This window comes from Atractosteus spatula, chromosome 20 (assembly GCF_055471065.1).
Source record: "Atractosteus spatula isolate fAtrSpa1 chromosome 20, fAtrSpa1.hap1, whole genome shotgun sequence".
Lineage (NCBI taxonomy): Eukaryota > Metazoa > Chordata > Actinopteri > Semionotiformes > Lepisosteidae > Atractosteus > Atractosteus spatula.
In genome coordinates this window covers 7,869,700-7,895,332 of record NC_142725.1, presented here as the reverse complement: position 1 = coordinate 7,895,332, position 25,633 = coordinate 7,869,700, and the positions used below count along the sequence as shown (strand labels likewise).

At 40.4% G+C, this 25,633-nt stretch overlaps 2 protein-coding genes across 2 annotated transcripts in view; both read right to left on the bottom strand.

Moving 5' to 3' along the window:
* LOC148817467 (arf-GAP with coiled-coil, ANK repeat and PH domain-containing protein 3-like) overlaps positions 1-11,083 on the bottom strand; it is a 42,743-nt gene extending 31,660 nt beyond the window's left edge. The window contains exons 1-2 of the mRNA XM_088938480.1: positions 11,051-11,083; positions 1,312-1,424 (exon numbers count right to left, since the gene is read on the bottom strand). Of these exons, the coding sequence (XP_088794606.1) occupies positions 1,312-1,424; positions 11,051-11,083 (146 nt within the window). The remainder of the gene's footprint in view (positions 1-1,311; positions 1,425-11,050) is intronic.
* Positions 11,084-11,434: 351 nt separating this feature from the next.
* The window catches only part of LOC148817466 (arf-GAP with coiled-coil, ANK repeat and PH domain-containing protein 3-like), a 130,467-nt gene continuing 116,268 nt past the window's right edge, over positions 11,435-25,633 (bottom strand). The window contains exon 10 of the mRNA XM_088938479.1: positions 11,435-11,659. Within this exon, the coding sequence (XP_088794605.1) occupies positions 11,435-11,659 (225 nt within the window). The remainder of the gene's footprint in view (positions 11,660-25,633) is intronic.

Sequence of the window (25,633 nt, the reverse complement as noted above, 5' to 3'; positions counted from 1 at the left end):
AATAATGAATCATATTCAGATTCAAAAAAAACATCCAAGGTGAAAATGGGCCAAAAAACATGCAATCTGCACACTGGTTCATCAACTAAAATACTGCAATGCAGTTCTAGAACAAAACAAGTGTTCTTGTTTGCTTTTTCCCCCTGAAACATTCTTCCAGAACTATATACCAAACACTTGGACACCTAGTTTTTAAGAGCCCAATTGATCGATTCAGTTCAACTAATAGAGCTAAGGCACAAATCAAAGCCAATAAGCTGTGTTTAGGAGAATCAGAGGTACTCATCCTTGTAAAGCATCTTGACCTATTTTACCCAACAGAAGCAACTGAATTACAAACGAAAAAATAAGGAGTTCCTGACTAGCTAAACATGTGAAGGCACAGAGCACTATTTGCTCATACAGTATAGTCTATTTACGGCCCATAGATCACTGGTTTGTGAGTAGCCACCCTAGGATCCCAACTTGTGTGTTTGCCCTTTTATTTACCGAGATCTGGGTTGTGTTCAAAAATGGTATACCCAGTCAGCTAAAAAATCTTTCTTTTACATGGTCAGGCCACGCCTTACTAGGCGATTCCTTAAAAGCAGATGGCCAGTGGAACCATATTTCCAAACAATCCCAAGAAACAAAACTCGTATGACCCTCTAGTTTGGTTTTACTTAAATGTAGCCCAATCTATATTGCTGCTAAAACATACTGTATGTGCACCTACATTTCAACATAATTACTCACAGGGTGCTTGTGCTAGCTTTTTTCCCCTCACCAACAAACTCTCTTCAAGTTCAATAAGAGAATTTTTTTCAGTAAAAGGTAATGTCCATCATGGAACCTCATAAACTCCCTGGGCATGCAATTAGCACCCTGGGTTTGCAACGTGAAGAGAAGCACTGCCTTGCAGTGGATGGGCAAGTCAGAAGACTCCTGTATGTTGTTCTGCATGTGATTTGGAGCAGTGAGCCAAGCTGACTACAAATGACAATTTAGAAATTTTGAGGGCAGAAAAAAAAAACAATCACAGAGTGGTCACGCTGTAAAATTGTCATCATCTGATAAAATCCAATTGAAAATGAGCAGATATCTTTATAATTGGTAATTTGCACACTCTGCAAAGCACAACATTGGAAAATGTTTACAGCCATCGGGCTGATGCTAAACATCTAGAATCACATTTTGACATTTAAAAAATACCTTATTTCCTATTGGGGCACAGCAGGACAATGAGCACAAGATCTGTCTTCGATAAAATACTCGGAGTGAGCGTTTCAGAGAAATCATCTCTCAGCAGGACAAAGGAGCAAGACTAATTACCTGTTCCATGTCTTGAAGGCATTGCTGGCCCTCTTAAAGAGATACCCTTCCATGACTACACCATTCGGAGCATCCACATTGAACTCCACTTTAGAGTCATCATAGGAGAAGTCCTGCAAAACATGACAAACACAAATTGGTCATATGTAGCAGTATAGCTGTACTATAACTTAATCAAGAAACTTCTGAGCTCAAGCATTTGAAGACGGAGATGTGAATTCATAAAAATGCCAAGTGCACAGTGTTTGGTATTCGAGTTAAAAGTGCCAAAACGAATTGAGTAAGAGTACGTATAAACATATTTGAAAAGGAGTATTTTAACTGATGCAAGAACAAAGATGGATATGACTCCGAGTAACGAGGATCGTTCTGACAGGTCCATCAGCAAGAGAAATTCCCTGGAGAATGAGAGATGCAGTTTAAATAATCAGATCAGTCCAAAGAAACTAGCAAACTGTCTTGATGTGGGACAGGTCTCGTTATAGAAGGCAGATAATCGGCACCCTGGCTCTTCCATCACCATCATCACTGCCATCGCCTTCCTGAGATCTGTGAAATCGTTTTCAGATGGCAGTAGCTACAGCACAAAACATCGCAGGCAGAAAGATTCAGCACAGCATTAGAACGCTTGGAGCTCTGCATCTGCATGGAGCAGGGGGCTCCTTAAGTCTTTTTTCGCAGCGATTACGTTGACATGTCCTTTACATCCAGACGATGTGGGGAAACAGTGAAAATGGCAAACAATGTTAAGATCTGAAGATTAGATTTAAAGCAAGTGATGTTACTGGATGTTAAAAACGTACAATGCGCTAGCAAGGCCTCATTTACAATATTATGTTCAATTTTGGTCACCATGTTTTTTAAAAAAAAGGTACTGTTGCTCTGAATTCTATACATCCCAGGGCTTAAGGAATGTCCTACACTTAACAGGCTGAAGGACCTGAACCTTTTTAAGCTTGAATAAAGAAGACTACGAGGGGATCCGATACAAGCCCTCAAGTCCTTAAAGGCACTGTCAACGTCAACCCAGAAGAAGATTTGTTTTTCAATGAACAATGAAATGGAGTTCAAAGTGAACTTGAACTTGAACTTTATTGCCATATGTATCCGGTACTGGTACAATGGAATTCTTACTTACAGAAAGTCTCTCGATTGTAAAACAAGTGTAAAAAACAAGACAAAGTGCAAACAGTGCATCAAGACAATGTACAAACAAACAATAGACAATGTGCAAGTAAACATGTAGACAGTTTGAATGTAAACAATACAGACGTGTAAACGATGACTGGAGATGTGCAATAGACAAGAAATCATAAAGAGGTAGATGGTGATGGTGTAGGTGAGGTCCGAGGGGCATGGCTAAATGTGTTCGCCAGTCTCACTGCTTGTGGATAGAAGCTATTGAAGAATCTAGTGGTAAGTGTCCGTATGCTCTTATATCTCTTGCCTGAGGGCAGTGGGGTGAAGAGCTCATGCCCGGGGTGGCGACTGTCCTCTGTGATGGCCAGAATTCTACCACGGCAGCGGTGGAGTAGAGTAGAGTAGAGTAGAGTAGAGTAGAGTAGAGTAGTGGAGACTACTGTATGTGGAAGTGCTTTTAAAACCCAGAGCAGGAGGCACTTCTTTACTAAAAAGGTTGTGGGAGTGGGGAACAAGCTACCCAGCCATGCTGTTAAAAATAATACCCTAGTTCCTCTCGAGAAATGTATGAATGAGGTCGCTGGATCAATTTAACCAACTAGAAAATGAGAGGAGACCATTTGACCCATCTCACCCATTTGGAACCTGATGATCTTCATGCTTGGGTGTTGTTCACGGGTACAGTGACACTGTTAACTGCTGAAAGAGGAGACTGCCATCTTCTGTGACCTGTGGGATACTCCACCACTCCACCTGTCTGGAAGCTGATCAGGTTCATACTGTACAGTACATCAATGCTACGGGATTGTTACTGATCAGTAATGCTCCTCATGCTAACTCTGTCATGTTTTTAAGTTGAAAGTGTGTCAAGTTCATACTGATTCTTCAAAATGAATGTGCACATTTTCTGTGTTTTAGTTTTGGAGCTCTGATTTCATTAAATCCACTAGATCTGAATGTTCCGTTAGTGCATTAGATGTTAAATATGCAAATTAATTTTACTGCTGTACAGAAATGCATACTTCTGGGTTTATTTAAAAACCCAAGGTAATGTAAGAAATAGCAATGTTTCTTTATAAATACGTACAGTACATAGGATTTCACAATGTACCCTAATACTTTTTTTACATTTGATCACTATGCTACCTCCTGATAGTCCTCATTTGACAAGACATCACTAACCATCCAACAGGCTGTTCACTGAAGCAATGTTGGCTATCTGTGGGGTTTTTTCATTGGGAAGTGTCATCCCCTTTCACAAGCCTTTCAGACTGATCTTGGTGGAAAGCTCGGTGTTTGCCTGTCATTTCTCCATGCCAAGACTGTAGAGGCAATGTGATTCATGGATTCAAACAGTACACTAAAACTGTACTCCTAAACAAGACACATAAGCCTGGAAATTTGGTCAATTCTTAATTAGCATCCAGTTTTTATTCAAAGGAAGCTTCTTCAAGTTTTAAGGCAGTTTCGAAGAAGAAATTTAGCAGAAGAGATGCATGTTTTTGTAGAAAAACCAACTTTTGGATGTACTCACAAAGCAAATTTAATCATAGAGGATGTGTGGGAGGGTGGCTTCTGTTCATGCCTTCTGTTAAATTGCTAGGGCTGAGAAGCGAAAACAGGCATTCAGCTGGGACACGGCGACACTGCCTCTTTACAAAACCTGCCCACACACTTCACACTGTCTCTCTGGGTGGAGGAAAAAAACAATGATGTTGCGAATGCAATGTCTGCAGCCATGTTTTTAACTTACGATTAGGGAAAAAAAAGTTTTTTGGAATAGGATATGAACCTGAGGTAGAATCTCCATTTTAAAATTCAAAACTAAGTGGTTTTTTTAAACGTGAGGCTAATGAGCAGACTGTTTTGTGCACCAAACAGTATTTTTACTATTTCTTCTATACCCCTTTGTATAAAGCAAGCAGAGTATCATAATAAAGTAAGAAAGCTTATAGACAAGAGGATACACTTCAACCCAACTAGCCCTATAAAAGGCAGGAAATACATTTAAAAAATGGAATGAAGGAAATGAATGTTTACGAGAACAGTGGCCAATTTGATCTCGCCATCATAAGTCATATGAATAGTCCCGAGTACATTAATACTCAAAGCCATAATATATATCAAGAAATAAATATTGAGGCCAGCATGTTTTAGCACATTACAGTAGGATGCAATGAAGAATTCACTTGCACAGACACACCGAAAGACGTCTTACTCCATACACGTTTGTTTTGTGACATTTGAGACAGCTCCAGTACGTTCTCTACCATAGCTTTAAGGTAAAAGCTGTTCTATGCACTACAGTTCAAGTGAAATTGTGTCATATGCAGTAGCATACACTTAAGATCAGATCACTTTATTGGCCCTATACAATTTCTTGCATTAGGAATTTGTCTTTTCGCATACCCCAGCTTGCTCTCCACGAGACACACAGACAGAGAGAGAAGCTTGGGGTCAGAGCGCAGGGTCAGCCATTAATACGGTGCCCATGGAGCAGTTGGGGTTAAGGGCCTTGCTCAGGGGCCCAACACAGTAGGATTCTTCTGCCGGCCGTGGGATACGAACTGGCAACCTCCCAGCCACAGGCGTAGATGCTGAGCCACAGAGCGACCGCACCACCCTGAAGCGGTGGAAGATCATTGGAAAGGTTAAATTTGAGATGAAGTCATTTGGCTGATCTCGTTTGTTTGCTAGTAATTTACCGATTTGGGGTTCACTTCCAGACTTTTTGCTGGAGAGTCTCTAGGAACCTTTCGCATTGAGGGTGGGTGTGCGACTCCAGAGAAGTTGAAAGAGTACCCTCAAAGTGGCTTGAAGAAACAAGGCATCAGCAAGGAACAAGATAGTCACTACAGCCAAATAAATAACTGATCATTTATGGCAAATGGTCTAATGTAGTTAATTAATGTGGCAAGCTCACATTAACAGTGTAGCTATAACATTCTTACATAGTGCAAGGATTTTGCCTAAATTAGGAAACTACTATGTTTTTTTAGCAAGTGAAAGCTGATCTTTACTGTACCTATAATGCAGTGAAAATGGGAAAAACATTCTAACGACTAAGCAAAATTACACATCTTAAGCATTTTGCCTAGGAAGAAAAGGCCAAAATGCAAAACTGAATCCCTCCCCTAAAAAACAAGGACACCTACTGTGCCATCTAGCTTTTAAAGACTTGCAGCTGGGTTCCATTATAAGCACTAGTGTGTCAAATGTATTAAAAAGACACTTTCTGCGTGATTCATCCAAGCAACCTTTTAGACGTCCCACCAGACACGTCTGCTTGTCTGACGCAGGCTGTTGCATAACCAGCCCTCAGCAGAAACTGTGGCATCAGCTGCTGCATTTTCAGCTCCTGCACAAAAACTGCCAACACTACAGCTGCGTGGGCTCACTGTGGCCAGAATTTTCCATACTTCCCTTCCTAGATCAATACCAGACACGAAGAACCATTCACCGGGGATATGCACAGCAATTTTAACAAGGGACTTAAAATTTCAAAATATACAGAACAGACACTCATTTCAAGGTAAATATATTTCAGGTACAAACTGAAATCTCTTCAAAATGTCAGCACATCAATTTAGACATACATGGTGAAAATGCATATCATCCTAAATTTGATCAACAAAAATATAGTGTCTGGCCAATTTTTGTAGCAGTAATACATCATTTGCTTTATAAATACTATATATTTACTTTTTGTTTTACACATCTAACTAAACATGTGAAATCCAGTCTAAAAGCACAAACGTGACAACACCATCAATGTAGGGGTTATGCACACTTTTGTGGGGGAAAAAAATGCTGTTTTAGTGGGGTCTCATCGCTGTCCACCAACAGCAACACACTCCAGATATTAGCCAACATAAATGGAACGGAATAAAACTGAAATATTCTGTCCTGAAGAGCCCACATTACACAACACACACTCTTAGACGGACATCGATTTGCTTTGGACCTTGACTTTGTGTGGATATGTGGATTTTAGAATTCTCTAATGGGATGCTCAGGTTTTAGATGATCAGACTAACCATTTTAATGAAATACACAAAATGAACTAGAGAAAAGACAGACTCCCATAGCATCATTAATAAAAAAGGAACAAAAACTCCATGTACTGTATAATAACCACAAATGTATATCTCCCACTGAAAGGCATTGTAATTAAGTGGTAGGAAAATCTGCACAGATTAAGTATTTACTGTATTCCCATATGCCTAAAGTTAAACATGATCAACCATTATATTTTAAACAAAGTGCACCACCTCACAGAATATCTGAAGGCTTGGGTTAGATGTAACATCCATACTGTACATATCCAAAATACTGCCAGGCAGTACCATAGCAGTTAGGCCTCATAATCTTGACACCAGCTGGACAACTTTAAACCTTAATGAGAGCCTGCAAGGCCAGGAGAGGAAGAACGTGGTTTTATAAATTACAAATGAGAACATGTTTGATGTAATAGGACAGGAATAGGTCAGACGTTGTGAGAGGATGCCCCATATCGCTTATGACAGTGCTCTGTTTCAGCCAGAACACCTCGTGGCATCACAAACAACTGAACACATGTTAAAATGCCCAGGGAAAGAAGGGGTGACTAAGTTACAGTATCCTAATAAGAGCTTGTGGGAACAGCACTGAAAAACAGGCCATGGAATAAGGGATACAAGATCCTTATGCATCGGTTTCATGTCTCTTTTACGATCTGGCCAAACGAGAATCATGTCACATCTATCGTTTTGATGCAGCTTCCTGAATTTTCATTTGAACTCAAACAGAATTCAAAACGCTTCTCCAACATGTTAGTGATTAAGATTAAGTTTCTTTTAGGATCACGCTTTGAAAAACGTCCCACAGGCTGTATGTGTAAATAATGCACATGCTATTGTGTATTATACTTATTTAAATAGTGTCGGATGTCTATTGCACTATTAGTAATACTTTTTCATAAATTACATGGATGCCCTTGTTACTGTACACTGGCGGACAACAGCAATGTGTGCCTATATATTTTATTACGATGTTCACTTAAGCTATTCCATAAATTAAATGGATTAAATTGTGCCATTCTGAGAAATGTCAGATGATATCAAATGACAGTAAGACAGCTTTGGAGCCCTCAAGACTTAGCAGAGCTTTCTAGTTAAACTGTCAAATGATACTTCATCCATTTAATGATGGGATGTTCAGCACTTTGCCAGTTTTGGATTTTTTAAGTTTCTTTAAAGCAAACTGATAATTGTATACAAAATAATTTTATTTATAAACTGGCTCGACACGCTCTGATAAAACCAGCTTTTTTGTTGATAAACAAACTAGAACTGTACTAAACATTTATAAATGTTGATGACTATTTAAATAATGAAACACAGATACTCATACCCTACTCTTTTTCAGTAAATATCTACATGAGCTCATCTTATCAAGTAACTACCAGCCAAACAATTATAACCTTTTCTTGTGTTTCCGTGGCTAGATCCCACAAAAGCACAGACTAAAATGGATCTGTTATTAAAAGGTACAGTACAAATGTCACTATTCGTAACAGACTCGATTGGAAACAATCATTAGTTTACCTGCAACATGCTCCATGACATGAAAGGAAATATATACAAAACTGTGGGCTTCCATCACAAAATCATATCCATGGAACCAGGAACGAAACGTAAATGTTAGTATTGTCACTATTTTAAAATTCACATGTAACTCTTTAGCCTCAGCACATTCTAACAACGATCTGGCGCTATCCATGGTGCTTAAATATCTTCCACTCTGTCCTTCACTATACAGCCAAATAGGAACAGGGAAAAAAAGCACATCGGGTCAGTCATGCATTCAACCCCATGAAGATGAAAATCACCTGGAACTTAAAATTCATGAAGTATCGTCTCTCCTCATTTACAACAGATAATGAAAAATGTTAAATCGGCAATGTTCTGCATTTTTCAAGTTTACTTGTCCTAGCTTGCAGCAGCAGTTCTCCTAGTTAACAGTGGAGTTGCAGACACGTGTACTGGCTCACCCTGTATGAAGTCAGTTCATTCACCTGCAAATGATTGCCACTGCTAGCTTAAATAAATTATTTAAATTAAAAAACTGTTTCAAATGATGTGGCACAGCAGGGATGGCAGCTATTACTGGTGCTTCATCGCTCTGAGGTCTCGGGTTATGGTAGATTCTGAATTGGGCCGAGTCTCTCCCTGGGCTCATGTGGATTTCTTAATTGGTGTCCTTTTGTGTCCATGTATGGGAGCTCTACAGTTGCGGGGAAAACGTCCAAGATGCCACAATCCTTACCAGGAATATCCATCCATTCAGCCATTTTCAAAGCCCTTCAAACAAAACAGGGTTGTGAGGGGAGCTGAGCCTATCCCAGCCACAGGCACAATGCACAATGGACAGGATGCCAGCCCATCACAGAGCACACACAGACACAGGCGTGTACACCGACATGTCTTTGGACTGTGGGAGGAAACCAGAGAACCCAGGGAGAACATACAAACTCCACACAGACAGCCCCCCAGCAATTGAACCCAGGGCCTCAGTGCTGCACGGCAGCAATGTTGACCACTGTGCCACGAAGGAATATACAGCACACATACATTTCAAATGAAAAGTTCTACCATTTCAGTCTCTGGACACCCAGAAGACTGAAGAGTAAAGCAGAAAATCACCAAATCTTACGCATGTGCATACAGTTCCATGACAGCAGTATTTGCTCCCATTCAGAATTTCTGAATTTTTGCCTGTTTTCACTACTGAGAGTCATGTATGTCCTAGTGATATACAGTACTGTATAAAGGCAGCTGTGCGTTTTGCTTACTTCATAACCCATATCCAACGCCCCTGTGTGAACACGCTAGCGTCTCCCTGGACTCAGTAACTGGTTGCACCAGATTTAGCTGCAGTAACTGCAGCCAAACACTTCCCGTCAATGGTGATCAGTGTCTCATATCGCTGTGTAGGATTCCGGCACATTCCTCCATGACAAACTGCATCAACTCAATAACATTTGAGGGTTTTCTAGCATGAACAGCTCACTTCAGCCTCTGCCAGCACATTATTCTGGGGTTTAATTCTACACTTCGAACCGGCAATTCCAAAACACTCAATTTCTGTTTCTTCACCCATTCTCTTGTACACATACTTGTATGGTTCCGATCCAAGTGTGCTCCAGCCTCAACTGAGAACCACCCGATATTCTCCTCTAGAATTCTCCGATACAAGACAGAATGCCATTCCTTCAACAATGGCAGGTCATCCAGGTCCTGAGGCAGCAAAGCATCCCCAGACCATGACACTACCACCACCATGCTTGACGCTGGTATGAGGTTCTTACTGTGGGATGCAGTGCTCGGTTTCCTGCCGGGTATAACAGCTCCTATGTAGCCTGGAAAGTGCCACTTTTGACCCCTGTTTCCACATAACATTCCCCCCAGAAGATTGGGGAATCATCAAGGGGCCTTTTGGCAAAATTCAGGTGAGCATCAAAGTTCTTCTTCGTGAGCCATGCTTTCTGCTCCCATGAATCCCATCCTACCCAATGCTTTTCTGCTGGTGGGGTCATGAACACTGACTTAGACCAAGGGTAGAGAGAGACACGCAGGTCCTTGGATGTTGTTCTGGGATACTCATTGACCTCTTGGATGGTTTTATGGTGTGATCCTAGAGTGATTTTGGCAGGATGGCCACTCTAAGATCCGTTATCGTCCCAAATCTTTGTCATTTCAAGACTGTGTCACTGACTGTGCACTGGTGGAGCCCCAGATCTTAAGAAATGGTTCTGTAGCCTATTCCAGACTAATAGACATCAATGACTTTTTCAACGGTCTTCGGGTAGATCTCTTCAGTGGGACATGACATTAGATGCTGAAACAAGCACCAAAAACCCCTATTTTATTCACTTGGGCTCTTTCTATATCGATAGAACCCACATGAAGCTCTATTGAACTTCGGTGGCGCAAACATACAAAAATTCTGAAAATCTGAAAGGGGGCAAATACTTTTTCACCGAACTGTATAGAGCATGCAGTACCAACAGAGTAAAAACACACAAAAACGTGTAACTTACGGTACAAAGGAATAGGGAAAAACCATCCAATACGTGAGTACGCAAAAGAACTACCAACTACAGTTAGTAAAAAAATGAAGCAATAATTAGGTGGATACTAGCGCTGCAAGGATGTACTGTAAAACTATTAATTGGGGGCACACGATCTCAAGGTTTTAATGTGAAATCAGTACAGTATAGTTTTACGTATTATTTATTATAAGCCTCCAAAGGCTTCCTAAGTTTAAAGCCCGTCTCATGCAAATGTACAAGAAGCAGTCGAAAACTTCACGATAAACAACAAAAATACAATTTGATTAGACTATTAGCTGCTTTATGAAAATGCATCACCTTCTCAATACTTACAGAACCCTAACATTTTTTTTTCTTCTACGTTACTTTGAAAGCAGCAGCGACAAAGTATATCTATCCACGCAAACTCGTTCGTATTTTGGAATCAAACGGGAAAAACAATCCAATACGGAAAAAAACAAACAACGGCAGCCAAACCAACAAAGCAATGGAACACATTTAACTCACCAGCGTGTAATCCAACCTGCCGAAAATCTTCATCTTCCCTATATTTGTACAATCCAAAAACATGGGACGCTAAACCACGAAAGAAGAGCGAGAAGAGGCGAAACAAAAAATAAAAAACCTAGTTCTTTTTAGAAGCGCATCGTTCCCCGTGTTACAAGCGCTGCCTGCTCTCGGAAACACTGACCAAACAAACCCACGCGTGCCTCGCCGCGCACGGAGTAACACGCTTCGCTGCAGCTCTGTAATGCCTTGAGCCGAAAAGCCACCTGTCGCCTCCGTGCGCCTCGATGCGCGTTCAGAGCGGCTTAGAATGCAGCTAATTATCATACAGCTGTCACTTTTTACGTGCGGCGCTCACAAAGAATAAACCCCCAGCCCCCACCGTCACTCCCCTGACCTCTGCGAGTCAGCAGACTGCAGGAATTTCGCAGACACCGCCAGACCGCGGCTGGGTTGATGGCGCACCACCCTCCCCTCTGCCGCGCACTGTGGAGCTCCTCTCAGCGGGGGTATATCACTTTTAGGAATTACGAGGCTCCATCTGGTTCGCACCAGCCCGTAACGCCGTCCTTGCTTCATCGAGCAAACATCGCCGCTGCCTGCCAACCTCTGCGCAGGACCGTACATCTTTGACGCAAATGGCTGCGTTTAAATTTCTAGAACCAACATCGGGGATTAAAATTAAAAACTTGAAAGCTCCACCATGGAAACTGCGCGCACGTTCATTATTTAAAAAGCCCCGTTTCAAGTACGAGATGCGCAAAACATGTAGTCCCTAGCAAACGAAATCGTTCAATTTGCTAATCGCTGAACAAGACGAAAGAATAAGTTGAAGACACTCTTATCGGTGATTCGTGTTTTAAAAGCTAGGTTATGGTTTCCAACTCAGTGAAAGAATGAAAAACCTTACGTTTTTAATGAACAGCAGGCATATGGAAGCACAAGACTCGGAAAATAAAAGGCAATGCGATTTTTTTTCTTTCTCGGAACAGGAGCCTGAGAAACCGAGACTCCAGAATGCAACTTTGATCAGAACAGATAGTTGAAGAACTGTTGAAGTAAACTTGATTTCGTAAAACGAAAAAAAAAACAGGTTTATCTGTCAATGACTTAAAAGTGTAAATGAATATATATATATATGACACCTTTTATTCTTCTTTAAATGGGGAAAAAAAACATTTAGTTTTTGCAAGAGCACTTGAAAAATCTCGTCAACATGAAACAAGGCATGGCTTAGATGTGTATAGAGGGATGATGTACTCTACACAAAAGCATGGGAAATGTAGCAGATGTTGCCCCCAGAGAATAGATTAAGGCTTTCTTAGATCAGGCAGGAGAAAGTTTCAATGATAAAAAGAGAAAAATGTTAGAGGAGAACTCTGGTAGGAATCACACTGTTAAGATTGCTGATGCACTCATCCAGTCGTCATTTAACCGGTACAATCGAATTAGAGACTGTAAAGACGCGTCTGAAGCTATCAGGCTTTAAAAGAAAGAATACACATTACGATGCAAACATAATAATTGAATAAAACGCTCAGGTTTCTGTACATTTTGACAGCATTTTTATTAAATAATGCCCTCCTTGCCATTTCGTTTTTCATTTGCCCAGTGCCAAACTGCAATTAAACTACATTAAAAACACCTTACCAACTTTTACAGAAAACGCATTATGAACAACCGCGGCAGAATTATGTAAAAGAATTACAAGGCAATGAACTTCAAGAGCGACAGTTTTATTGCATGTCAGTGCGGATAAAATCAAGCCTGGCTAATGTGTCAGTTCAGACAGCCTCAAGGCTGGAAACACAATTTAGGCTTCTGGAAACTTCTGAATCAGTGTTGTCCTCATCCATGCAAGCCTGTATCATTTTTGACCGAGCTATTTCCTATTTCCATGGACCTCTGTGAGTATTTCCTGGAATACTGAAATGTTTTGCTCTGTAATTGTTACAGGAAGCAGTTCAGCCTACAAAATGGGGTATTATCTCTGTACGATTTATCAAAATATAACTAAAAATCTAATTTCGCGTCGGCCAGCTCTTGAGGATCAAGATCACTTCTTAAGGAAAATGCTCCCCAACCTTAACTCTAGAGATTGTATTTAAAACAGAAGCTTCTAAGTTTTCATAATAGTCCTTGAAGATAAGAAATACTATGCTATTAAATTATAAAGGACACCATCAAAAACAACAAAACGAGAATGTTCTACTTCCTAGAAAGGGATAAGAGTGATGCAGAAAAGGAGATGATATAATCTGCTCCTCTGAGTGATGAAAATATCTGGTCTTGCATCTATAAAATGAAAGGTCTGTCAGCAGGTTATCATCGTGATGTACAGTATCGATTTTCTTTTTCTTCTGTCAGGATGGCACGTGTACATTTTTCTTTTCATTAGGGTTGAAGATGTTAGCGAGAGCAAAAATCCCCTTTTCTACAAAGTACAGTTCAATAGGAACACTGACCTTAAAGGCCACAGACAACATTGAAGTTTGCAATATTCAGACCAATGTGCTCTTTAGAAGTGCGTAGAGTGAAGGGAGCTCACATTCAAGCAGTCTGGCGTATTGCACTGGGCCAAGTTCATTAATCATTTATCCAGATGTTCTCTTCTCCAACTACAACAGCACTGAAAGCACAGAGGCTTTACTTAAAATGGTGGAATGGAAATCTGTAGAGATCATGTGGGAGATGAAGTCTATTTTACCGCTCTCCTCAAAATACTCCTGGCATGGGGCACAAAAACCGAGTCAGTTCCAACAAACACATTGGCACTGTATCTCTCAGGTCGGGAGTTTGTGCTTTTTACATACTGTATGAGCCATGGGAAAAAGTAAATAATGCCACAGTTGGAAGGTCAGAATTGTCTTAAAAAATGATTTTTTTTTATAAATGACATACATGTAAAGACCTTCCACCACACCCACTATGGTAACAAAAAGCAAATGTATCATAAACCTAAAAAAAACACCTAAAAAAACATACCATAATGTAGCCCCAGGAAATGATTAACTACAGTATGTGATTGATTTGGACCACTGCCTGAAGACCTTATTTGTACAGCATGGGGCTTCTATGGATGGTTTTAAGGCAAATCAAAGCTAATGATTTGATTAAGGACTACTTTCTTAGTGTGATACACCACCACACAGACATGGTTACTAAGCTGTAGCATGGGTTAACAACATTGTATTCTGTGTCTCTTGAGTACAGAAGAATTGTTATTCTTCCTTTAAGTTATCTGATCTTGCTATGCTGTTTTTATTCTTACAGAAAACTCCAGTACTGGTATGCCAACAAAGGAGTTAATTTTTCATTTTCTAACTCCACTTACTATCCATTGTCTTTCAGCACCCCCCAAACACCTTGCTGGGAAGATCCCTTCAGTTAAGGACTCTATAAACCAAAATAAGAAATACAATTAAATACATTTTTGAGAAGAAACGCGTCAACTGCAGACTGTCATACTGTACATCCAAACTCTCCTTAGTGCTGTTAAGCCATAAAAATGGATTTCTTTCTGTCTCCGGCATCAATTATTCATATGGATGGGCTATTATTGCTCTTGTCTCTGTCAAACACAGGAGATTGCAAATGGTGGTGATCATTAGAGACAGAGAGCTTCACTGCCGTCCAGTAACTTTCAGACAACGTGTGTTTGATGCCATGTGACCAGCAAAGGTGTCTTGGTCTCTGGAAAGAGAAACAATATGTGTCACTGAACCCCAATACATGTAAAAACGTAGGAACGTAGGATCCGGGGCCTCAGAACACTAATGAAACCATGTGGAAGCCATTCCACAGCTGAATAGATCAGCCGAGCTGATTCCAGAGCCCTGTCAGAATAAGATGGAAAGCAGACAGCGTGCAAGTACTTCAGCTTGTTCCTCAAAGCATCATAGCCGATGGATACAATGCTGAAAAGCAATGTGAAATGTGTTTCCATATTAAGGGGTTTCTAACCCCCGAAATAATCAAAGGATTCATAGGTACCAGCAGCACTGAAGTCCTAAGACAAACCTATCCAACAGAAACCTTTCCATATTGCTTTCAAGACATTATGCTTCCTATCTGTGGAACGGGATGTTCTGCCAAGAGAGGGGTTACCTCGGATACTACTTGCAAAACAGCATTAAAAACAATGCTGTCCTAGCAAGGCTTCTTCTTAATGTGAAACAATGTTTTTTTTTTTGCATTACATTTATCAAAGATTAAGTGTTGGTATATCCTGCTTGGTGCTCTAATAAGAAGAACACAAGTTCAAATAAAAATAAACCACTGAACTCTTATACTGTTTCTAACTTTTGAGAGTCTTGAGACCACACATAGTTATGTGTGTGAATGTTTTCAAATTTGCCGTGTGATTAAACTGAGGGGCACGGTTGCATAGTGGTCACAGCATGACTGCTTCGCTGTGCTGAAGTTCTAGACCTGGGGTGCTGTCTGTGTGGAGTTTGTATGTTCTCCCTGGGTTTCCTTCAGGTGCTCTGGTTTCCTCCCACAATTCAAAGACCTTCTGGTAGATTAAATGGTTTCTGGCCCTGTTGTCAGTGTGTGCCCTGTTATGTTCTGGTGTCCTGTCCGGGGTGTACCCTGCCTTGTGCCTGTTGCTTGCTGGGATAGACTCTGGCCTCCCTGCTACCCTGACTGGGATGAAGTGGTGAGAAAATGGGTGTAAAGATGTGAATAAACCTGATTTTAATTTAATATACATTAGTGAGTGAATATATTGGAAAAACACAGCTCAAAACATGATTCTAATTTATGCAGTACGAACAATCTCACCTATGTGATTCTCACCCCACAGGGTGGAGCGGTGGCTCTGTGGCTAAGGATCTGCGCCTGTGGCTGGAAGGTTGCCGGTTCGAATCCTGCGGCCGGCAAAGGAATCCTGCTCTGTTGGTCCCCTGAGCAAGGTCCTTAACCCCAGCTGTTCCAGGGGTGCCGTATAAATGGCCAACCCTGTGCTCTGACCCCAAGTTTCTCTCCCTCTCTGTGTGTCTCATGGAGAGCAAGCTGTATGTGATAAGACAAATTCCTAATACAAAAAAAATTGTATATGGCCAATAAAGTGACCTTATCTTATGAAAAACACTTAGGAGCATACGTTGACACTACATTTTCTATATGTTGGAAAGAAATAAAAAAATTAAGGGAAGCTGAGTTAAAATAGTGCACTGGATTAGTATGACCTCATTTAGAATAAAGTGTATAATTTTGATCACCACCTAATAAAAACAAGATACTGCTGCTGCTCTGGAATCAGTCCAAAGAACAACAATTTTTTAGGCTTACAGAAATCTCCTGGTCTTACAGGCTAAAAAAAAACTGAACCTTTTTAGCCTCGAAACAGACAAGACTATGGAGGGTCCTGATCTAGGCATTCGCATTGTGAACGACAGTAGCTGATTCCATAGAAGGACAAGAGTGAAAACTACAGAGAAAAACATTTTAACTTCTGAACAAGTGACTATTCAGGTAAAGGGTTGTGTCTGGGACAACCCAGCCATGTTGTTGAAGAGTAGAACAATAAAGATGTTGAGCACTTTTACCCAGCAGTGTACACACTCACATTTGTGTGACCTCTCAGCTAAATACTGTGCATTTGTTTAGTCTATGTTTGTAACAGGTTCCTACATACAGTACATACATTATTAAATGGAATCACTACGTAAGGAGCTATTAATAAAAAACAGAATGAGAAAGACAGAAAAGGTTGATTTAGTTCAGATTAAAAAACCTGCCATCAGTTTAGAATGTTTGAGAGAGGAGTTGCACAGGAGCAGGTAAAGGTTAATTCCATGCTGAAAAACTAGAAAGAAGCAACAATGTTTCAGCTGTTGAGCATCCTTCAGGTAGTTCTGTCATCCTACAATGATATTTTTTAAATGGTAACTTTTTCATGTACATTTCCCTAATGTGGTCGGTACAGGCCTGCTCCCCCATCCTGACAGGATCAAAACATCCCTGAAACATCAGCCCTCACAGACTTCATAAGGGAATAACGAAAGGCTCAGCCACATTAATCTGGGTTCTGAGGGAAAAAAAATGCAAAAAGAAGATTAATCCATTCACTGAAAATCAAAACGCTGGTTTCCCACCGCGATCGCACAGACAGAGGGGGTCATGGTACTGTATATCCGCTTAAGTCAAGGGCAAATAGCAGAGGCATTAGTCTACGTGACCTGAGCTTTGGGTCCCTGGTAATCTGTCGAAATGCACCATTAAATCAATGCAATTAATTTGAAAAATAATGTTAGAAGTACAAAGTCGGTGCTCTGCTCTGGGCACTTCAATGAGAGAGGGAAATAAATTAGTGTTAATGAGCTGGTTTTGGTTTTGTGCTGCAACACATGTGCTGTCTGCAGGATGTTTGATCATGGAGGAAAGGCTGAAACAGCACTGTTTTCACTAAAGATTTTAAGCGGTCCCCTGATTGGGGTAAAGGCCTGATTATTAAAACACTGCCGGTTCAATTCCTGCCTCTCACTTTTAATTGCTAAAAAGTACTCTAAACATGCAAACCTTTAGGTTCTCTGTCTCTTGGATGAGAGAAAAATACCGCTCAAGTCCTTGCTGATACACAGTGCATGTCAAAAATTTTTTGTAAGCGCAAAAACATGTTTTAAAAACTATTTTTATTACAGGTTAAAAGATAGGAATGTAAAATTGGAAGCTTAATGCTCTTTTAAGAGAAACTTTTTTTTTCTGGGGGGTAGGGTCTAATATACTATAATACAGGCTGTTCGAGAACCAATTTATTTTCAGTGTGTATAGGAAACAAATATCGTGGATGCATTTTTCTGGGACTTTGGCAGGACATCTCATAAATTGAGATCCTATACACAAAAGTTCTAACCCTTACTGTTTTCTGATACAGTGAAACACCAGTTTCAGCAACAAACAGTGATATGTTTAGATATCAGAAGTGAAATAAGTGAAGTCTGAAAAGTAATGCATAGTTAACCGTTAACTGTGATATACTCTTTAGGGTCAGATCAGCATTGTTGCAGGCTTCAATACTGTCTTGTCTGTTGTTCTTCATTATATAAAGTGAACTTTCATGCTTTGCAAAGCTTCTAGCTACCAAATGAGCAAATTGGGCAGAATAGCTTCCTCTCATTTTCATTCTTTTTATGTTCTTAAGATTATGCACGATTATGTAAAAACCCTAATGGAAATCATTTTTAAAACGAGGTTAGAGCATTTTCAGGTATGTATATTGTACCACAACAATACAGTATTACTTTGTGAAAAAGCATTAAGATGAATTTTCATTTATTTCATTGTTGCATCAACTCTTGCATATTCGCATGCTGAATCATACCTAAAACACTCCTCTGAATTCTCAAAGGTTGTGCAGTTTTAAATCTCACCAAACCTGGTAGACACTTAAATAATGACACTATAAATTTGCAATAAATACTGGTAAATTTCTGAGAATTATCTAAGCTTTTTGGGGCAATGCAAATCAACATCAATTTTTTCCGAGGTCATGCCTTAAGTTAGGTATCCCCAAAATATTATTTTTTCTTTCTATTTGCAAAACTAAATAAAACTTATCTGGTAGGAAACGGTGGAGTAAATCTAGGGTTTATCTGTGTATTTAATCAATCCAAACACTTGACTAGCTATTTGATTGAGGAAGTGATTCAACACCTCTACCCCTTTCAGTTTTCATTGAACAACACCGACAACATAACACTCACCAGAATGCCTCTATGTATATAGTCTTCTCTCGGGTCTTCCAAGGGCAGAAGAAAGTTCACTGGTGAACAGAACACTTTCTCTGCTGCCACCACAGCTCCCTGGGCCACAGAAGACTGTGATTGCACCTCTCAGCCTCCAGACTTGAACATTTTCATACAGATGGCGAGCCACAGCCATTTTACTGACACCAGAATGTCTCGTACTGATTACTCTGATGGCTTGGATGGATGTTATGTTATGGATACGGTTCGTATCTCGCGGCCGGCGGAAGAATCCTACTCCGTTGGGCCCCTGAGCAAAGCCCTTAACCCCAGCTGCTCCAGGGGTGTTGTATAAATGGCTGACCCTGCGCTCTGACCCCCAGCTTCTCTCCCTGTCTGTGTGTCTCATGGAGAGCAAGCTGGGGTATGCGAAAAGACAAATTCCTAATGCAAGAAATTGTACTGTATATGGCCAATAAAGTGATCTTATCTTATCTCTGTCTTATCTCATTTGTCAATATATATAGAACACATTCAAATGCACACCAGGTTCCAGACACCAGACGTTCAGTTGACCACTGAATACATTTCACACTTTTATGAATGAAGCGGTTTTCAGTGTAAATAGAAAAATGTGTTTATAGTGGACGATTTCAGATTTCTTTTGAGAAGTTGGTCCACCCATTTGACTGGGATTTGAATTTGAGGCAAACCCACATGCTACTGATGAAATCTACTGAAAAATGTATTTGTATTTTATGTTTAACACATCATGTCTCCCTGGGGACATCCAAAATAAACAATCCCTTTCCTAACGTTAGAGATGTTTTTCAAAAAGTTTACCCATTAAAATATGCTTCAATGCCTTAAGAATGTCAGTGTTTCTGCAATTTCGTGTTATGTCTGTGCTTGGGGGTGTGTTGAGGTCTTTGAGATCGCCTGAATGCAGTATGTATTCAGTTGAACATGTATGAACTTTCAATGCACAAGAAAGATTTTCATAAGAATTCCATCCACTTTATATTATTAAAACATTTGCCAGCAGTCATATCACCCTGCAGCTCAGCAGGTGTGAGTCTGGGCAGTACCTGGGTGGGAGACCTCCTGGGAAAAGCTAAGGTTGCTGCTGGAGGTGTTAGTGAGGCCAGCAGAGGGGGCTCACCCTGCTGTCTGTGTGGGTCCTAATGTCCCAGCATAGTGACGTTGACACTATACCGTAAAAAGGCGGTGTCTTTCGGATGAGACGTAAAACCGAGGTCTCATCATTAAAAATCCCAGGGCATTTCTTGAAAAGATTAAGGGTGTTACCCCGGCGTCCTGGCCAAATTCCCCATCGGTCCTTACCAATCATGGCCTCCTAATAATCCCCATCTATGAATTGACTTCATCACTCTGTTCTCCTCCCCACTGATGTGTGGAGAATGTACTGGAGATTTCATCCAGGTGGGCTGCACACTGGTGGTGGTGGAGGGGAGTCCCCATTACCTGTAAAGTGCTTTTAATGGAGTGTCCAGAAAAGTGCTATGTAAGGGTAAGGAATTATTATTACTGTATTTATTCTGCATCAAATAGCAAGAAAATAAAACAATTACCCTCAGTATAGCCTCAAGCATGTTTTCAGAATGTATTCCTTCCTTAGGAAACACTATGTACATTTGCTCAGAAAGAGGATAAGAATAAGGTGACTTGCAACTTTAATACAGAATGTCAGGACCAGTTACAGCTACATGTCTTAGCTATGTTTTGCTTTTCTGTTGGTCCCTCACTCCTTCGGTGATCTGCCATCTGGTGGCTTTTCTAAGACTTAGTAAGCTTGGCTCCACCCCTGCACAAACCCCCTCAACACCCTCTACTAATCCAATGTCCACCTGGACCATTTAGAGCTCAATACTCAGCCAACTGCAATGCGCTGGACTTCATGTTATTTTTTTTTTCATCTGGAATATTGAAACATTTTTATTATACTGTACACCCACCTGATTCAGAATTAAAATGGAAAATTTGGAACATTTCTGCTGCACAACCTGTACTTAAGAGATCAGGGATTTGCAACAACACACCGATTTACAGTACTTTCACAAAGTTCAGGATTTTGTGCTTAATTCAAAATTTGTCAAAGTTTTCTATACCGTTAATGAATTTATTTCGTTACCGAGATTTATGAACCAGTCTGAGTGCAGTTCCCCCTATAACTGGAGGACTGATGCACCTCTTCTTGACACTACTGCTAGCTCACATACTGTACACATGGGCAGATCTCCATGGGTTACTGCTACACAACCTGGAGGCTAGCTGTGCACCACGACCAGGGGGAATCCTGATCATGGTCAGTGCCGGAGTTCAAACCATGTTCTAGGGGATGCAATTTGGCCTTCGGCCCAGCTCAAACGTGTTGGATGTCCATTCCTGGCCCACTGACGCACAGTTCCGGCACCTTGTGGACATCCATACAGTCTGCTGGTAACATTCTGTCCAATGCCAAATCCATTAGGAGCTTCAATGTGCGGTCTTCCTGTCTCTAGTCAGGCAACATCCTCATTGATCTTTGGCAATCAAATGGCATCCTGAATGCTCCAAACTCTTCTGACAGCCATGCACAGCCCCTTGCCAGATGGGAGCATTCAAATTAAGAGTAATGACACCACTTCTTAAGTTCAGGTGCTGACCCCTCATTGACTTCTTGTGAGCGCAGAATAAGCCATTGATCCAACTATCAGCTATCCACATTGACAGCTGCACAGTCTGTTGGGTAATAAGTCAATCTGTGCACTGCATACGCCGGTTCACAAAAGTTTCATAACCAAGCATTCCTAACCTTTTCTGAGTAGGGCATTGTCCTTCTATGCAACAATGTTTTAAAAAAGAGTATTTTTCAAAGGAAGAGAGTAACTTCAGTTGAGCCATTTATCCAGCTCAACCCGGCCTATTTGATCAGATGCTTTGAGTAACGGGTTGATTCCAAGAATCTGAGGTGGGGAAACATTCAATTTAGGAAGGATTGGCTGCAGGTTTTCTATCTGGCCAAAACATTGCCACCCCCTGCTGAGCAATCACACTGCTGCAGCAGATAAGGCCAAACAAAAGATTTCCGTCACTGTTACCTTTAATCTGGCATTTCTTTCTTGGTATTACTGTTTTGCCAGCTTCCCAGCCTACATCGCTGTACTAAACCTCACCCACATTCCCTATCTAACACAGCAGTGTGCTTGAAGAACAAAAGCAGATTGTATATTCTTGGCACTTAGCGTTAACAAGATCCCCGTTTCTCTTTGTGTAGCAGCCCAGCTGTTAGATAAATTCAGACAATTTATGTGGACATCCTGCGGTTAATCAAGAAATACAAATTAACAACACAAAAATTTAAAAATGGATATCTGGTCAAGTTTGGGTCAAAAATCAAATAGCTTTGTCTGAAACTGGTATATACTCTCACAGTACAGATTTAAAATGCATTTTGTTTCTTATGCATTATACAAGTACCATCACTAAAAAAAACTCATCATTTCTCAAAAACAACTGAGCTCCAGCTTGACTAACAGCTTCCTCTGACATTTGAGTTATAAACTGCACTCTCAAAAAACACAGAAAGCACCGTTAAAATGAAAGTTCTTATACTGTAGCTGAAAATTTAAAGGAATAATTTACAGAGTAATTTTCCTGTTGATTTTTATGTTGCAGCATAGTGTTTTTATATACGTCTGCAAGCCTCAATAATGAAGAAGTCAAAAACTCTGATCTCTCTGTGTCCCCCAAGTAGAGTCCCAGCCCCTGTGCTGCTGAAAGTTAAAGCTCACTATTCCAAACCTGGCCTGAAAGCCGAGATGGTTCTGCAAGAAGGTGGATGATGCGTTCCTTTGGAGTGGAAGTATTTGATGGCGCAATACTTCACAAATACAGGTGCAGAGCTTTTTCAGCCCCTCCAAAAAAAACCGCAGGATCTGTAAATTCCTGACAGATTCCTTAAAATATCCAGAAGGAATCCAACAGGAAAGATTACATGGAAAAAATATCACATTTCTAAAGGATGTACAACTGTCCTGTACGTAAGTACTTCCCACATGAGTGCGTAAGACATATAAGCTCAAAGTGTAGGCCTTCAAACCTAACACGTTGCCGAATTCTGCTCCAGTGATGTTAACTGGAGCGTTGGACTTCACGACAAACTTTTTGTGAGGAATTCATGAACTTACAGATACGTTCAGGTATATTTATTCAGAAATAATGTGAACTTCTATTACCTTTTACTGCATACAGAGGTACAGTAACTCAACTTATTATGTGGCTCTTAAAATTAATTTTGTATACCCATATTAATTTAGATTTGCCACAGCAAACGGTGTGAATACTATAGGGTTTGAATGCCATCATTACTTTATTTATCTATTCTATTTACTTCTTTATTTGGTTTTTTCTTGCTTTGAATGTGTGGTGTATGTTGTGTTTATAACAAATAACAAATTGCGACTTCAAAGGGTCCTACTGTAGCTTTAAAGGAAAATACTGTAAATGTGAGCGCAGGGCAAGGGTCTGAATACTTTCGCAAGGCACTGTACGTAGGTTTGTTTCGTTACAATATTGTGCTCAAAAATACTTGTTTATACCCCAGTGCCTCACAAAAGTTAGAAAAACACTGTAACTCTCAATTTACATTGTGTTACTTAGAAATACTGTATTAAGACTGCCGGTTTGGAAGAAAATGAACTTCAGATGTTTTTTATAGCCTTCAACTTCATCTTGCAAGCTGTGTTCAGTCCTGAACATGAGATGTTATGCCTCCACTGAAATAGGTGGGGTGTTAAAAGAGACTGCACGGCCTGTCATGTCAAACTGTAAAGGGCTCAAAAGAAAAGTAAGGTTCTCATTGGATTATTAACGCTAAAAAGCTTCCCAGAAGAGAAGATGTAAGTTCTGAAACATTAGCCAAGTTTGAGGCATTTTTCCCTCCTTTCAGATGTTTGAATTTTATAATTCAGTGAGTTTTTAAAGCCTTAGGCAAGTTATAGAAGAGGCACAGTCTTGCGAGGCACTGATTTGCAAGTGACAGACCGTTTCTGAACTGGTGTTGTCAACTCAGCACATTTCTGTATAGAATAATGTATGGAAATGAATGAGTTTCAGTAAAGAAAGTTATATTTGATAGGATATACTGTAATTTAAAAAGTGTTGCTATACCAAGCCAATGCATAGATTTGCCCAGGCATGATGTTTAAAGAGACTGCATAATGATGTTTAGGTGTTAGATAGCAATACCTTACAGGATGCCCTTTTCTGTTGTGTACATTTATAGCTCAGATTTATTCTGTATCATATCTAAACTAGAGAAAAGTGACAGGTCTAAGCACCAAAAACTTCACTATGACTGGAACATGGATTCCAGATGGATCTGTGCTCTTGGTATTTAAAAGCATGCCTTATTATCAACGCTGATCTTAATATGGACTTTTTAATTTAGTGTTTTGGCATTTATGTCAATCCACTTTTTTGCATTCAAATAGATGGCAAAGAATTATTCTGCTTTGATAGCTTTGATTTGGACTCCTTAATATTATGGTATGATTTTTAGAATTGACAGTTCTCTTCCATATGATGCTGAATCAAAACTCTACAAAGTTGTGGTACTGTACATTAAATGGACACTAATCTGTTTGTGAAGTCAGCTGTGCTGCTTTAATGTCCGAGACAATCTCAAAGCCAGCAACTAAAGTTATGCTGTCAGATAGTGCGCGTGAGGTACTTTTGAAGTGACTAAGGGAGACCAAAGGGTGGACTGAAGCGTGGATACTGTTGACAGCATTTATCCCTTAATTTGTTAAAATAAAATACTGTATATCTTCTGTATAAATACTGTATATCTAGCATTATGACCTTTGCACTCAGTTTTAATGGTTTCGTGTGTGGTGTCCTTCTGTATGGTGCTGGAGTCACAAGCACATACTGTAGGAAACCCAGAAGCACACGTTGAACAAACATGCAGAGCTTAATCCCCCGACCATGTCCTTATGTGAGCTGAACTGCTTAATTTTCCTTTCTTCACCAGGTCAACAGAGTTGCTCCTGTATGTCTACCAAGATGGGGGTGAGTTATGCAGACATCTTGTTTGGCTGGGTGGAATAATACTTCCTTTGCTCCTATAGAAGCATGTCCCTGAACTCTACAAGTGATACGTCAACAACTGTGTCAGTTCTGGATATTCCTGTATCTTTTCACCAACCTCCTTCCATCTCTGAAATTCACTGTTATTGTGTTCTCCACTGCTTCTCCACTTCTAGACAGAAGTCTCTTGATTAACTACCCAGGTCTATATACTACCGACCACTCCAATTTACAGAGATATCTCCTTTACAGCACATTCCACCCCAAACACTAACAGTTTCTCACAGTTCCTCAGACTTTATTGGCTGTACAGGGAGAGTATAAATTTCTAAAACCAAAACCTTCTAATGCTGTCTTGTTTCATTCATTCAGGAGATTAATTTCACCCTGTATTGACATGGCCCTCACCGGAGCCACAGACACACTCAGCTGAACCAACCCAACGAGGAACAACATCTCATGAATATCCAGCAATGACATTTACTGCATTTCTTGCACAAAGTGCCCTGCTACTGTATTTGCACAGAAAGAAGATGGGCTGTCTGTTTCAGGGAAAGAGTCGGAGCAGTGAGGATCTGAGATCTCTCTAAGGTGATAGTTCCCCATTTCACTTCTCCTGGCCACAGTTTCACTGACCTCTCCCTCTCCGTCCTTTTATAGGAATTTCAGAACTTCTCTTCCAGAGAAACACCAGAAGCCAAGATCATCCTCAAGCACTTGCTCAACAATAGACAAATTTCTCTTTAGAGCCTCTCCATTCATTGGAAACTTGCAGATTTTCATACTGTACCTCTTCTCC